Raw genomic sequence first — 13,726 nt, forward strand, 5'->3', positions numbered from 1 at the left:
CACACACACACACACACACACACACACACACATACACACATACACACAGCCTGTACTCACAACACAGCAAAATGACCTGGCGGCCACCGATCAAGAAGAACTAGGCCCTTGATTTGAGAATAAAAACCAAATCAGATTCAGATTTACACACACATCTAGCCTAATGGGCAATTCCAATGTTTGGTTCTGCAACCACTACGTCTGTGTTTCCTCTCTCAATCCCATCCTGCCTCTCTCTTTCATCTGATCAAGGACACTAACCTACAAAAAGTTCTGCGATGTTTAGCCTTACTGGAGCTCTCGCTATTAATTCTTCAAAGATCTACAGCACACTGGTCTGCTCTGCTGAAGACCCTCAGGAGGAAAAGTAGAGTGACCCTGAGTCAGAGCAGATGGTCAATGCCTTGATCATCTGGTTCCGAGGTCATCTCTAAGAACCACTTTTCCAAGCAGATGCTATCTTTTCTAAATGGCCAGCCCTTGTTATGATCCATATAGTTTTCTTTGCGCCTCAACTGTAATTTATGTGAAATATGTCTCTCCAGAGAATACTAGTGTATGCTTTATCTTAGGTATTTCAAAATATTTCAAAAGATCAAGGCAGATACATGAAAATGTTCAATTGAATATAATTAAGTTGCATAGTTCATTCACACATGATTAAGTCCTATCTGCAAGTCAAGGTGATGAATGAAATATGCCAGTCAGGCAGTTCTCCAAGCCACGAATATAAATGTTAAAAGTTAAAGTTAAAGTGGAGTGGTATTTAGAAGACACTTTTATCCAAAGTGACACTGACTCTTAACGTATGAGGACTAGAGACACCATATTATAAATAGACATACAAAGTGAATTACAACCCCTACACCCTATCGTGTACTTACTTTGAGTAAAGTATGAAGCCAGTTTGAGTGGTGCCAGAGTGTCAAAGTTCTAATACCCTCAGAGTTTAGCTAAAGCTGCAGTGTCATTGGTATACATAACACCGGCAACCTTCTTTCTTGGCAACTACACCTGACCTCATCTTTTAACTGACCTGCTGCGCTTCTCAAGAAAAATCTGGTATTGAATTGGCTTCAGACTAGCTTAGAAATCTAGACGCACCCTAGCGGCAGCAATTTACATTTGCTGCCAGGGCTAGTCTAGCAACTCTCTGTTGGCTTGTGAGCTCGAAAAATTAAACTTCTATCAGGCCAATCAAATCGTGTATAGAGTTGTTAGGTGGGCTTAACATAATGATTGATGGCAGAGTTGCAACGGTTTGGCTTGAATTCCCTGCTACTTGAAAACAAATAAGATAATGTTGCTGTTGGCGAACTGTGTGACACGAGTTAAGCTTTTATTAAGTTGGCAAAAGTTTGAACTAGCCAACTAGCTGCTGGTGGGAAACGCATGGGACTCATATCGCTGTCTTATTGTGTGCAGAGGGAATTTGAAAGACAACCAATTATCCCGCCCCTGGGACTGAGCACTGCGAACGGTGAGTGCCCAGACCCTACATTTTAATGTGGGTCTGGCTCGTCAGGCTAGCTTTAGACGATACTCAGGGAAAATTTCATATGTGCTGATTCTTACCAAGTTGTGGTTTGTGAGATTGGAATCGTCATCAGGAAAAGGTTTGGTTACTCCCATAGCGACACAGTTGGCAAAAATGGCCAGTAGGATGAATATATCAAAAGGCGTGGAAAGATGTGGAGTTAAGGGAAATGGGACAGCATGAGATGATGCATCGACACACACAAAAAAAAAAATGTGTAAAGGATCAATCAGCAAATCAATCAATCAACCAGCCAATCAATCAGTCTGTTTATCATCTGTGCAATAGCAATCATTATAATATTTAAGTAAATATTTAAGTGTGTCTCTGTGTGTTTGTGTGAATGTGTCTGTGTGCCTGCATATAAATATGGCAAATAGATGCATCCCTGAGTGTTGGGGCCACATTAGGCTCCATAGTTGCCTAATTTACCTACATGAAGAACCGTTGCCACATACACACAATAACAGAAACGGTTCTTCTTGCATTTTGGGACAGAGCCTTGTTCTAGAGTGAAAGGATATTTCCATTCCACGAGGGCGAGCGCCGCCATGCGTATGGGGTTGCTCAGCGTCAGGCAGCAGAGAGCTCGGGGGGCGCGCAGGGCCGACTTGTTGGCCTGCATCTGCTTCTTCTGCCCTCCAGCCCTCTTGCGCACCGAGCCGGTGGAATTGAGCGTGTCCGTCTTGCCGAGGTCCCCCCCATTGGAGGCCATCTCCCCTCCATCTGTACAGACAAGACAGCGTCACAGAAATCAGAGGATATCAGTCGCGAGGGGTGGGGGGGGGGGGGGGGGGGGGGGGGGTACTGTTGCGCTCAGATGAGATCACAGGGGTGTAAAACCCAGTAGGAGTAAGGAGGTAGAGGTGTGCTGAAACGTCTGCAGTCTGCATTAAAGATGTGTCAACTTTAAGACGTTGTCCTGCTTTTTGTTCAGAGTGCAACATAACACAAAGTGAAAGAAAAACAGGGTACTAATGATGATACCATAGAGTGTGGTGGACAGACTGTTATCTACACTGTAGTCTACTGTATGAATCATATAGGAGAAAAAAGAAACTCCAAGAAAAAGTGAAGATCTGCACAATAGCCGTAACGTAACCGTATCTTCGATCCTGCACCTGGATTATTCTTGGATGTGCGTGATTAAACCGTGCTTTTTCAGAAAAAAGAAACTTAACATCAGGAATACATAGTGTATTGATTAGTAATACATGTATTGATTAGTAACGAATGTTTAGTAATTGTATGTGGAGTGCATGCTGTTGTCCAGGTCTAAATGGTCCTGCACACCAGTTGTGTGGCTAATACAACAAAATCGATCTATTTATCTATGTATGTGCATGTTTATGCAAGATTTAAATAAAGTGAAAACCAGTATCCTGACAGATAAACCAAATGGCTTGACAACACCATACCTGGAAGCGTGGACATACTGACATAACCAAGTCAAAAGTGCTTTAACAGATGCCACATCTATGACTGAAGACACTGGCTATCAGGACAGCTGATACAGTAATACAGTGTCCTGTACATATTCACTATAGAATTAGATTTTTGTGTGACATAACATCTGACAGATTTGCCTCATCAGAGGATGAAGGATAACTAATACCTACTACAGCATTATCACAGGACACTGACTTGACTCACATCACCTTATGATGCGCTGTGGCATCTACTACGCATGACGTAGTTATGAGACTGTTATGACACAGAGCTTTAGGATGTGCAACTGTGTAACTCCACAAATGCTTCTGATGAATTCAGGTTAATTGTGTTTTGTGCTTTGTGCAGAAAGCTGTGCATCATATTAGACATCAAGTCTATTGAGATGTGTCTTCATTGATGCTCTAAGCATTTATATCTTTCCACCTGATTAACATTTGAGAATTGAAGTTTCCATATTACTTTTTTTTTTTTTTAAACAGTACACGTTATTGGGGATTAATATGCTAGTGATGGAACACTTCTGAAAACAGCAAGCTCCTGTTTTTGTTAATCACAGGTGAATAATGAAATTCAACCAGCACAATGCAATATATGGAATATACATTGCAATTGCCATACAGTACACTATAACTACAAGGTTGGGTTTGATCCCTGGTTGTATAAAGTACAGAAGATTGGAACCACAGTGTTGAAACAATGGCTACACTAGTAGCATGTGCTACAGGTATGTACCTCACTTAAATAAGATGCTGTAAAGTGAAATTGGTAACTTGGGTTTTGCTTTTGGGGCATTTAATTAACTAAATCAAGTATGCCCGGCTAATCAAGAATACCACTGATGAGTGGTTCAGTACACAGCAACCTATAAACAACCCTAAAGCCAGCTGTAGCAACACATTTTGACTATTTCAGACCATTGTCACATTTCAAGAACCAGACAGAACTTTGGACTGCATGCACTTCAGCGCATAAATGGTCAGCCATATGGACAGAGTTAGGGTTTAAAGGTGTCACTCTGTAGAGGTGCCATGTAGGATAGGACAGATGTGACCTAGTTCCTCACACACAGACTACAGCCAGAGCAACTCAGCAGGTGACAGGTAGGCTACCACTCTCACAGCCAATAGGAGGAGGAGTAATCTCAACACTAACCAATGGCAAGGTTTCATAAATACATTATCTTCAAACGCACTCCGAATTCTGCGATTCTGGTATCTTTTATACATACATAATTTTAGCATTGAGGAGAATGGAAAACACTTCTGTAAGCATTCGTCTATTTAATAGGCTACTAACCAGGCTACCATGATTATTTGAGGGTTATTTTAGGTTCCAAATAGTTCATTCCAATAGTATATTCCAAAAGGTACAAAACATCGTAGGCTAATAGCAGCCTAAATATTCCCCAGGTCATTTCAAATGAACTGAAGACAGGTTAATATAATACGCATAAGACATTTCTCTAATGCATTCTGCTCTCTGATCCGCTTTTAATGCACACTCAAATAGAAGCTTCTATGCCTCTACTACAGTGCGATGAAGCAGTGATTAAACTTTTCTCTTTTCTATTTGACTAAGCACAAAACCTCTAATGAATCTTACCTTTAGTAGCCATGTCAGTTCAGCACCACGCCGCTGTCATAAAAGTTTCTCCGTTGTCTAATTCTGCCGGTTTCCGACAATTGCAACTTAGAACGCACCATGCACAAGGTGTCTGTCTTGCACCTTTACAGTAAAATGTTCAGGTAAGGTTGTCCAGTACTTGATCTGCGAAGGAATAACGTCCCTTTTAGCTTCATTCAGATTGCAAATCTGAGGCTATGTGCAAACATGCTACAAAGGACTCTCTTAATAATGCCAAGTTTGCATCACACTGCACTTACAGTAAGTAGGCTAAATGTGTGAATATCAGTCTACTCTGTGTCCCCGGTTGCCTATTCCTTGTTGTAAGCTTTGCATTTGGGATTAGTGCGATTGAGCCGGTTAAAAGGGATGACCATCTTGAAACCTCTTTAAGGGTGGAGAAAGGACGCTCGGAACTTCTGCTCGGTGATTTGATTAAAAACACAGGTATGGCTCCATGGTGTGGCGTTGCAAATGCAAGTGCAGTGGTCTACTTGCAAAAACAATGTTTTGTATATTCAGCACAAGTAATGTAAAAACGAAATACTCATAACAATAAATATGATTGCACCTTGCGCCCCATGTGCGGTGATAAATGAAATATGCGTTTATTTACAAGTGCCTTAAATGCCAACAAACAGGAATGGCCACTTCTGCAATAATACATTCCCTTTGACATCTTAAAAATAAAGTCTAGGCTTAAGTTCTAGAGAACATGTGAAAACAATGTAAACATGAGGCACATAAAACATATATGAAGGTACTCATGGCATATATTTATAATGCATGCTGCTTGTTGTGCCTAATGGAGTTTCATATTAGCAATACATTTAAAAACACTGAACAGTAAACTGAAGGCCACATACATACAGATCAAATATAAGAACATGGTGACACAAAAATGTCAAAACAACAAAGCAGACATTAGAGTTCCTGGCTCGCCACACAGGGCAAACCACACACAAATGCAAATTCCTGATTTTATATAAGTGGTAAACATCCTTCATTGAAATCCAACTTAAAACAAAAATGGCATATTGTTGCATGTACTGCAACTAATCTTCTTTGTGACAAACAGTTTCCCCATTCTACACACCCAAATGAACCATCAAGCCACACACACACATACCCTAATCATAAATAAAGTATGGACATCTGTCTAGTTACTTTGGAGGCTGTTGAAACAACTTTATAAAATTAACACCAGCACAATCACTCCATATGGTTCATATAAATTAAGACACTTCAGGCTACAGACGTGGGACTCCTTAATATAATATCATTAATTTAGTGTAATTAGTTTGTTAAATAATAAATTAACGATTAAAGGCATTTGAGGTCTCTGATTGGCTGCCTTTTAACAGATTTTATGGCTAACCACGCGTTATTCTTATTGGTCCTGGAGTGCATTGTTAAGCTAGCTATGCTGCCATGATGTATGCTATTGATTTGCTCGAGTGTGCAAGTGTTCAGTCCAAAAATAATAAAAGCAAAACTGTTTCATATACTTCATGTTGGTCAATACAAACATCACTGAATGCTTATCTAAGCATAAACTCCTCCACCACCACCTCTCTCTTTCCCTCTCACACTCACACACTTTATATCATACACATTTCACACTTTATATCATACACATTTCTACATTTAAACATCTTCCTTATTGTTCTTTGGCTCCCCACCCACTGCCTTATTCCCTGTGAGAGGAGTCTGTTCCCAAACAACACCATTACATTTCTTTAATGTCATCCATGAAAGGCCTTCCTCTCCACTTCCCCTATGCAAGCTGCTTACACAGACAAAAAAAATGCTTCCGCACAAATCACAGAAGTCACAAAGGTCTAAAGCCTGCACAGCGGGGACAACTGGGCCATCACCAGGTCAGTGGTTAGACGTCATTCAATGATAGCGGACAGGATCTGTACATCTGTCAGCTTCTGTCCAGGTTGATATGTTTAGTGAGGCATGTGCTATTTCTCAAACTGAAATCACACTCTACTCCGGTCCCCATTTTGATATATAGTTACCCAATTACCCACTTTAGTATAGATCTTTGTGACTTCAATGTTTCTATGTTTATTAAATGAACTGCGCAGAAGGATGTTTATGTGTGTGTGTGTGTGTGTGTGTGTGTGTGTGCCTTAAGAGCCAGCCTCCTGCTCCAGTCCCAGAGCCTCCAGAACCAGGCCCATTGGGGTTCTCTTCAGGCCGATGCTCTCCAGCTTATTCTCCAGCTTGTTTTTCAGGTTACGCAACCGTGTGGAGGCATGGATCAGAATTACTGGGGGGGAACATCAGGGAAATAAATTAATTCATTACTCAAGTATACTCAACACTGTATAGACATCATAAACATGTTACAATGGGATGCTTCAGCAATAAGCCCCGAGAGGCCGTAGGTTCCAGGGATTTTAGAACAGCTAGGGGCACAAAGGCAGTTAAGGGCAGTTAATGGCAGTTAATGGCAGTTAGGCACGAAGCGATTGTCGATTACTCTCTTGTCAATTGTGAGGACATACTCACTCAGAATCCTACATTTCCCGTGTGTTACATAATACAAACCCAGATGACAAAACCCACCTTGTGAACTAAATAACTAATCTGAAAAGAGAGAGACGTGTATGGGAGATATGTACCCAATATAGGGAAGGCGATGCCGAACAGAAACACAGCCACTCCACCGATCACGGACAGCAGGAGGTAGCTGGAGCCCAGGATGGCCACTAGGGAGAGCGAGGGGTGGTTCCGGCGGAAGCGCCTGACCGTAGCCTTGTTCTCTGCCGCCCACACAAAACCCAGGAACAGCAGTGTCACTACTGTGGCCCCCAAGCACAACTGGAATGGCTCGAAATACCTGAACTCAGAAGAGAGAGGGGAAAATAGGGGATGGTGGATAAAACTTGGAGGAGTTAGTGAGGAAAAGGAGAGAATTGAATTTGTGGGTGTGTATTTAGAGGGAGTGGCACTGGCTGATCTAGAACTGAGTGGTCTGTCAGGATGTAGGCCTGTAAACACGGTCACTGAAAATGATCTGCTCCATACATGGGTCATAAGGCAACCTACCCCCAGAGCGGTGCTCTGGTGACGTGTGTGGTGAGTTTTTTGAGGTGTGTGCAATGTTAGCCTACTAAACGGTGTTTACAGTTTTTGAGGGTGTGCATTAAGTTGCGGGTGTCGGGTGAGCTGGTGAGAAAACGCAAGTAGGCCAAATCTTCCATTAGCCTACTGTTTTAACGTTCTTTTAGCAACCAATTAACACAATTCCTTTATCTCATTCACCAAAATCATCGTTAGCCTACTCTAGGTTCCCCTGCCCTGGTGAATAAGCCTTGGCTACTGTTAAATCTGCATCCGACAACATGTAGCCTAATTTGTAGAGCGTAACACAAAATTGCCTGCGTTGCATCGCTATAGCTTCGCTATTTGTTTGATTTGCAGGGGAATTTATATCCTACCCTTTCTTTTTTTTCCTGGTAGTTTCGATAAATATGACCTTTGGATGGCATATGAATCAACAAAACAGAGATAGGCTAGTCTACATTAATTTTACAGTGAGCTACATTCCATCGGTGATTGTTCAGCTGTGGAGTCAAGCTACAATATCCCATTGCCTGAGTATCCTTGCAAATTAATTAGTAGCCTAGTCATGGTAAGAACTCTTTTCTTTAGCTAAAGGCAAGTAGGCTAATTGCTTTCTTCCCAATATAAAGATACTCTAAATCTAACACAACATAATATCTAAAAAGTGAAATGTTTCCACGTAACATTACGATAACTCACATAGCTCGCTAGCTAAACATTTCACTGCCAGCACGTCATGTCTTACCCGATAAGGACAAGGAATCCCAGAAAGGAGACAAAATAATTTGTCTGGTAATACAGCAAGTTGTTGACTATCCGGTTATTCCATCGCTCCAAATTACGTACATCTGGGAAAGAGAAGCGAGCAGAGCTCCTGACAAAGTCGTCCAGGGTTCGTAAAGGCGGAGGCTGCACGTCCATTTTCGAAGGAATAGTGAAAAACTTCAACAACCACAATGCATCACATGACAACTCTCCACGCTGTTCACGGTTAAAGGGACCCACACCAGAGAATGTCTAACTAGATGTACCGCAGAGCGGTACAAAATATGACCGCCGCCCAGTCCAGCACAAAAATTTTCCACAAAAATAAGTCACGCTGAAAGGCATATATGATTCTAACTGTCTCACTGAATTGCATTATGCACACTCAATTCTCACTGGTATCTGCTAGACAACAAGTACCAAAACATGATTAGTTCATAGATTTCACATATAAAATACATTTTATACAACCCCACCCCCATCTTGCCTGTTCATAATTCTGAGAAATTCTTGAATTGTGTGCATGTGTGCGTGTACATGTTTATGTGTGTGTGGGTGGGTGGGTGTGTGTGCGTGCATGTGCTTGTGTGTTTGCCTGTTTATGTGCCTTTGCATGTGCATGCATGCGTATATATGTCTACTGTGTGAGTATGTCATACGTAGGATTACTGTGAATGTATGTGTGTGCGTGTGTATCTGTTTATGCACATGTGTGCATATGGAATGGGTTTACATGACCCCTGGAGGCAAACATACGCAAAAAATTGTTCATCCTAGGCCCTACGGTTCTCAAGATATTTACAGAAAACTGTGTCTGCCCTACCCTCCTTTCGGGGGGTCCATGGATTGCATGGTTCCATGCAATCCATGTGGGGTTACATGCCCACCAAGTTTCGTGTACCCCGGTCTTACAGTGTCCCGGGAATCCTTGACGGAAATTTGGACATGCGAAAAAGGGAGAAAAAAAAAAGGGAAAAAAATCTGACTAAACCTATATGACCGCTGCGCAGCGGTCATAATAAGGGTATACGGGCTCTGCCCACATCCATCTACGGTCAGCTGAGCAGGACATGGAGAATTTCATTCAGGACGTTTGACACACTTTTAGACAAATTAGTCATAACATATTTTCTAATGTGCCACATGGATACCTTTTCAGAAATTAGAATGAAAAAATTGCCTAAGAGTTCAAAAACAACACCGAAGTCAACAATAAAATACTTTATTGACTCATTACAAACATATTCTCATTTAAATTCTCCTTCAATAAATAATCATCAAAACTATTCATGTGTATACTCATAAATAAAATGTAATTAATATTCCTTTCTTCCATAACTCATCATATTTGGTCAATATGAGCAACATCGATGAGGCATGGAGAACAGGGTAAGTGCTTTTTGGGGATGTTAACTGTACCACGGTGCAAAATGTAACCCTAGTTGAAATTTGTGGTAAGAGAAAACTAAGAATAAGATTTGAGAGCAATGTTCCGGGACACAGAAGGTGAGACACAGAAGTAGTCGGGTGAATCGCCAAACATAGATAATGATCACAAACAATGTAGTGTATTGCAGACAAGACATGGTTAACTGACCATAAAGCCATTGTGGCCTTTTAAGATTATATTCAAAGGATGTAATACATTCCCAATCGAGTTTCCACAACACTGACAAAGGGAAAGAAATATCCAAAGATTACCTAGCGACCACCCTAAAAAAGGAGTTTGCAACCTTGCACAGACTCCAGTGAATGGCTGCCACGGTAATGTAAAGATGGTATCTAATCTGTAAAATATAACTTTGGTCTGACTCAAAGTATTGTTGATATGTCAATATGCCATTTTAACAGAAACATTGACAGTGCAACACTGAAGAGGCACCTTGTTTATGAGCTGGCTAACACTGTGAGACCACAGGATAGTTCTGGTAAACCAAGGTCATACAATGCATATGTCCCACTATCAGTATGCAGAAAAGAGGTAATGTTGGGATTCCCATTGCTATATGTCAAAGCCATTAGATACAGTACATTGGATTTTTCAAACATATACTAGGAAGTGGCTCTTGACTACACTGATTTCTTCTAAAAGTTACTGACAACATCTATAACCTCATAACACACTTAACGCTGTCTACGCAGAGTGTAAACGTGTGAAGTTGCCCTGGTCTGCAAGAGGTGTGTGCTTAATAGCACCTCAGCATTTACTTTTTAGAATGAAGAATTTTAAGGGTTAAGGAAATACATCTGATCTGAACATGCAGGTTATCGAAAGAAAAATCCTGATATTGAAAAGATGGTATATAAATGATCCAATTTTTGATATTGGGTATTAAGAGTCTGTGCATAAAAGTGCATATACTGCATCACCTGAAACCCCACCATCTTGGCCAGAACCAACGCTATTAACAATAATTTCCATTTTGCCCCTGAGTGATAAGAACCACATTGAAAACTAGTCCAGATTGAGGGGGAGCATGATGTAAGTTCCTCAAAACTCTTCGGGATGGCAATGCCAATCAAGTGGAAGATCTACGAGTCTAACAGCCCCCTCTCACACTCTCTCTATCTCGGCCAGTAGTCAGCCAACACAGCGGCTTCTAACCGGCTTCAGTGATACTGTCCATAACCACGGCCATCTTGTTCCTGACCTCCATCTTTTGGTGGAAGCTGGCTTGGGTCATCCATGAAAGGACTTGCTAAAGGGGGGGGTGCAGGACAAAATAGTAATTTAGACATCAAGGCCAAAGTTTAAACTGTTAAATATGAGGGGCTGAGAATGGGATAAAAACATCAGGCTGTTCTTATGTCTCTGATATAAAAAATCCCAACAGGTTAAAAACCGCTGATTAGATGTATTAGCACAATGTATTCAAACACCTGTATTGTTGAAACTGATTTTCTCACTTACGGTTCTGAAACTGCTGTGCTGTGTATCTGGTGAGCAGGATGCCGAATCCTTCAATAAGGGCCAGTAGGATGCCTCCCATCATTGCTGAGCCAACCATTGCCAGGGGGCCACCTGGTGGGGAGTCATTCAGATTATTATGATGAGAGAGACAGGAATTCCTTACAAAACAACATGGATTTCTTATCATCTTTTCATGCATGAAGTTTTGCTTTTAAAAAGTAATTCCTTTATATTGTTAGTTGTTTGGGTGTTGAATGTGTGTACATTTTCCTGCCTATATGCATCTTGTGCAGAGCTGTTATAACCTTTTTTAACACATCTATTAAAATGTATTACAGCTTGTGCTAACTTTGTATAACATTATTTCATAAGATTTAATTCTATCGTATCATATCATATATCACCACTTCTCCTCAGCAAATCAAGCCATATATCCAGATCACCCAGCCTTATTTCTAACCAGAAAAAACTACATGTGGCGAAAGCTAAGGCTGAATCCTCCCCTCTCTTCATCTCCCATCCCACTTGCATGCATCCACCCACCCATCCTCCCTCTGCTTATTTTCAATGATCATCCTGCCCAGCAGGTTGACAGTGGCATGAGCAACCTGAACATATCAGCTTCAAATGAATACAGGTTCACCAGCAGATTCGAATCTTTCCGTTTCAGGAGCTCAAATAAAATGTATACGATGGAGTATTGTGGATGTGAGGGTGATGCGTAAAAAATGTCTTTTGGATTCAGAGCAATCCGCAATAATGTAGATGTGGCCTAAATATGATGCCCAGACATAGTTCACTCACTGCGAGCAGCCAGAATGGCCCCAGTCATAGCTCCGCTGGTGATGGAGTTCCAGGGGTCCTCTTTCCCCCGCAGACGCACCAGGCCACAGTCTATGGTGGAGAACAGACCACCCCACACAGCAAAGCTACCTGTGGAAGGTTTCATCATTTACCTCAGGGGTAGACTAAAATACAAAATCAGAGCATTTCATGGTCTAGCAGACAACATGATGAAAACAAAAAAAGTACATAATTCTACGTGTTTGTAGTGTTTTTTTTTGTGTTTTTTTTTGCTTTCAATTTCTGTTGCATTGTATTTCCCTGTCTGTGTCAAGCTTAAATGTTTCACAATGTCACAATTGTTTCCCTCCTGGAATGAGAAGATACGTTGCACCCAGTGTCTTTAACAAATTGATAAATTACATACTGCTGTGCATTTTTGTAATAATTTTACCCAAGTGACAGAATGTCTGAATGCCACTTCAAAACTGAGTTATACATTTAAAAAACCTAGCACTTGCATCCTTTGAAGTCCCAAAGTGGTGTGTTAACAAAAAAGTATGTGCCTGGAAGGAGCGTCTGAGTACTCACCTCCAATCTGGGGGGCTCTTATTCTGACAGCATTTGCACTCCCTCTCAGTCTATGGCGAACACCCTGGACAAAGAGAGATTACCATTATAAACTATTTGTTTTACTACTGTAAGGCAGAGCTGAAGTATGGGATTTGGTATGTCAAAAGAACGTACCACTGGGGCATTCCTGAACCCTTTGATAGACTGGAAAACACCACCGCCGATGGCGCCCATTGTGAAGGCCCCCCCACAGTCATCTACTATCCTCCAGGGACTGAGAAGAATGATATTTTAATTGATATTTCGCTATTGATTATAGCAACAGTTGGTTTCTTTTTCAAACCTTGTAAATGTATGCGCATATGACGGGCAAAGAAAAAGTGTTGACAGGGTTCTCCCTAGACATCCATCTGAGATACAGTGTTAATGGTAGGCTATCAGATTAACATAAGCGGTCCGTTAAGTCTTGCTGTTGTGCAATTGCTGCCAATACAACAGCTGTCTGTTATTATTGGGGGGAATTTGATACAACAACGGAGTAAAAGAAGAGACAAAGACAACTGCCTTTATATCGAGTTAGAGGCAACACTTGCTCACTGACAGTTTATTAAAGGTAGGATTGAAGGTAGTAGCCAGTTTTAACGTTAGCAAACAAAGCTAGCTAAGAGCTACACAGAATATGTTCCGCTAACTAGTTCTAAATCTGAGGTGATGACAGAAATGATATGGTGATAAGATACACATTTACAAAAAAACAGCACAAACAAGCCAGAGCCACTTCCACTACAGGAACACCACTGTCTAAACTAAAATGTAAAGGTTGTACTTCACCAAGGTTCACGGGCGTATTCCTCCATGTTTTGTTGTCGTCGGGTATGTTTTGTGACGCAATTTTACCGGGACAGAAATTCTTCCTCTGGTATTTACAGTCTATGGTGCCGAGTAACGCTGTCATTTATTTGCAATTTCTGCCACCTACTGGGTAAAAGGAACACATGTAG

General features: G+C 41.2%; 3 protein-coding genes across 3 annotated transcripts in view; all 3 read right to left on the reverse strand.

Annotated features, from left to right (window-relative positions):
- The window catches only part of cacna1fa (calcium channel, voltage-dependent, L type, alpha 1F subunit a), a 32,817-nt gene extending 30,580 nt beyond the window's left edge, over positions 1–2,237 (reverse strand). Inside the window, 2 exon segments of the mRNA XM_076277234.1 lie at positions 1,576–1,681; positions 2,062–2,237. Coding sequence (XP_076133349.1) covers positions 1,576–1,681; positions 2,062–2,162 — 207 coding nt within the window. The 5' untranslated portion in view covers positions 2,163–2,237.
- A 2,959-nt stretch (positions 2,238–5,196) lies between these two features.
- praf2 (PRA1 domain family, member 2) lies at positions 5,197–8,620 on the reverse strand. Its single transcript, XM_076275653.1, has 3 exons — positions 8,439–8,620; positions 7,249–7,466; positions 5,197–6,893 (listed from the first exon to the last, which is right to left on the reverse strand). Exons 1-3 carry the CDS (start codon positions 8,612–8,614, stop codon positions 6,754–6,756), a joined length of 534 nt encoding a protein of 177 aa, XP_076131768.1. The 5' UTR covers positions 8,615–8,620; the 3' UTR covers positions 5,197–6,753.
- Positions 8,621–9,664: 1,044 nt separating this feature from the next.
- On the reverse strand, positions 9,665–13,601 carry timm17b (translocase of inner mitochondrial membrane 17 homolog B (yeast)). Its single transcript, XM_076275652.1, has 6 exons — positions 13,557–13,601; positions 12,900–12,999; positions 12,744–12,807; positions 12,174–12,302; positions 11,370–11,480; positions 9,665–11,157 (listed from the first exon to the last, which is right to left on the reverse strand). The coding sequence occupies exons 1-6, from the start codon at positions 13,580–13,582 to the stop codon at positions 11,069–11,071; spliced, it is 519 nt and encodes a 172-aa protein (XP_076131767.1). The 5' UTR covers positions 13,583–13,601; the 3' UTR covers positions 9,665–11,068.
- Positions 13,602–13,726: the final 125 nt, after the last annotated feature.

This window comes from Alosa pseudoharengus, unplaced genomic scaffold (assembly GCF_046254945.1).
Source record: "Alosa pseudoharengus isolate Yale_2024_CS ecotype anadromous, Long Island Sound unplaced genomic scaffold, YU_APseudo_1.1 YU_APseudo_1.1_scf_9, whole genome shotgun sequence".
Lineage (NCBI taxonomy): Eukaryota > Metazoa > Chordata > Actinopteri > Clupeiformes > Clupeidae > Alosa > Alosa pseudoharengus.

Coding starts and splice junctions, on each gene's coding strand:
- praf2 (XM_076275653.1), bottom strand. CDS start 8,614: ATGGACGTGCAGCCTCCGCCTTTACGAACCCTGGACGACTTTGTCAGG. Junction 7,467..8,438: donor GGATTCCTTGTCCTTATCGG/GTAAGACATGAC, acceptor TTCTGAGTTCAG/GTATTTCGAGCCATTCCAGT. Junction 6,894..7,248: donor CATCGCCTTCCCTATATTGG/GTACATATCTCC, acceptor GTTCCCCCCCAG/TAATTCTGATCCATGCCTCC.
- timm17b (XM_076275652.1), bottom strand. CDS start 13,582: ATGGAGGAATACGCCCGTGAACCTTG. Junction 13,000..13,556: donor GAATACGCCCGTGAACCTTG/GTGAAGTACAAC, acceptor CATTCTTCTCAG/TCCCTGGAGGATAGTAGATG. Junction 12,808..12,899: donor GGTTCAGGAATGCCCCAGTG/GTACGTTCTTTT, acceptor CTCTTTGTCCAG/GGTGTTCGCCATAGACTGAG.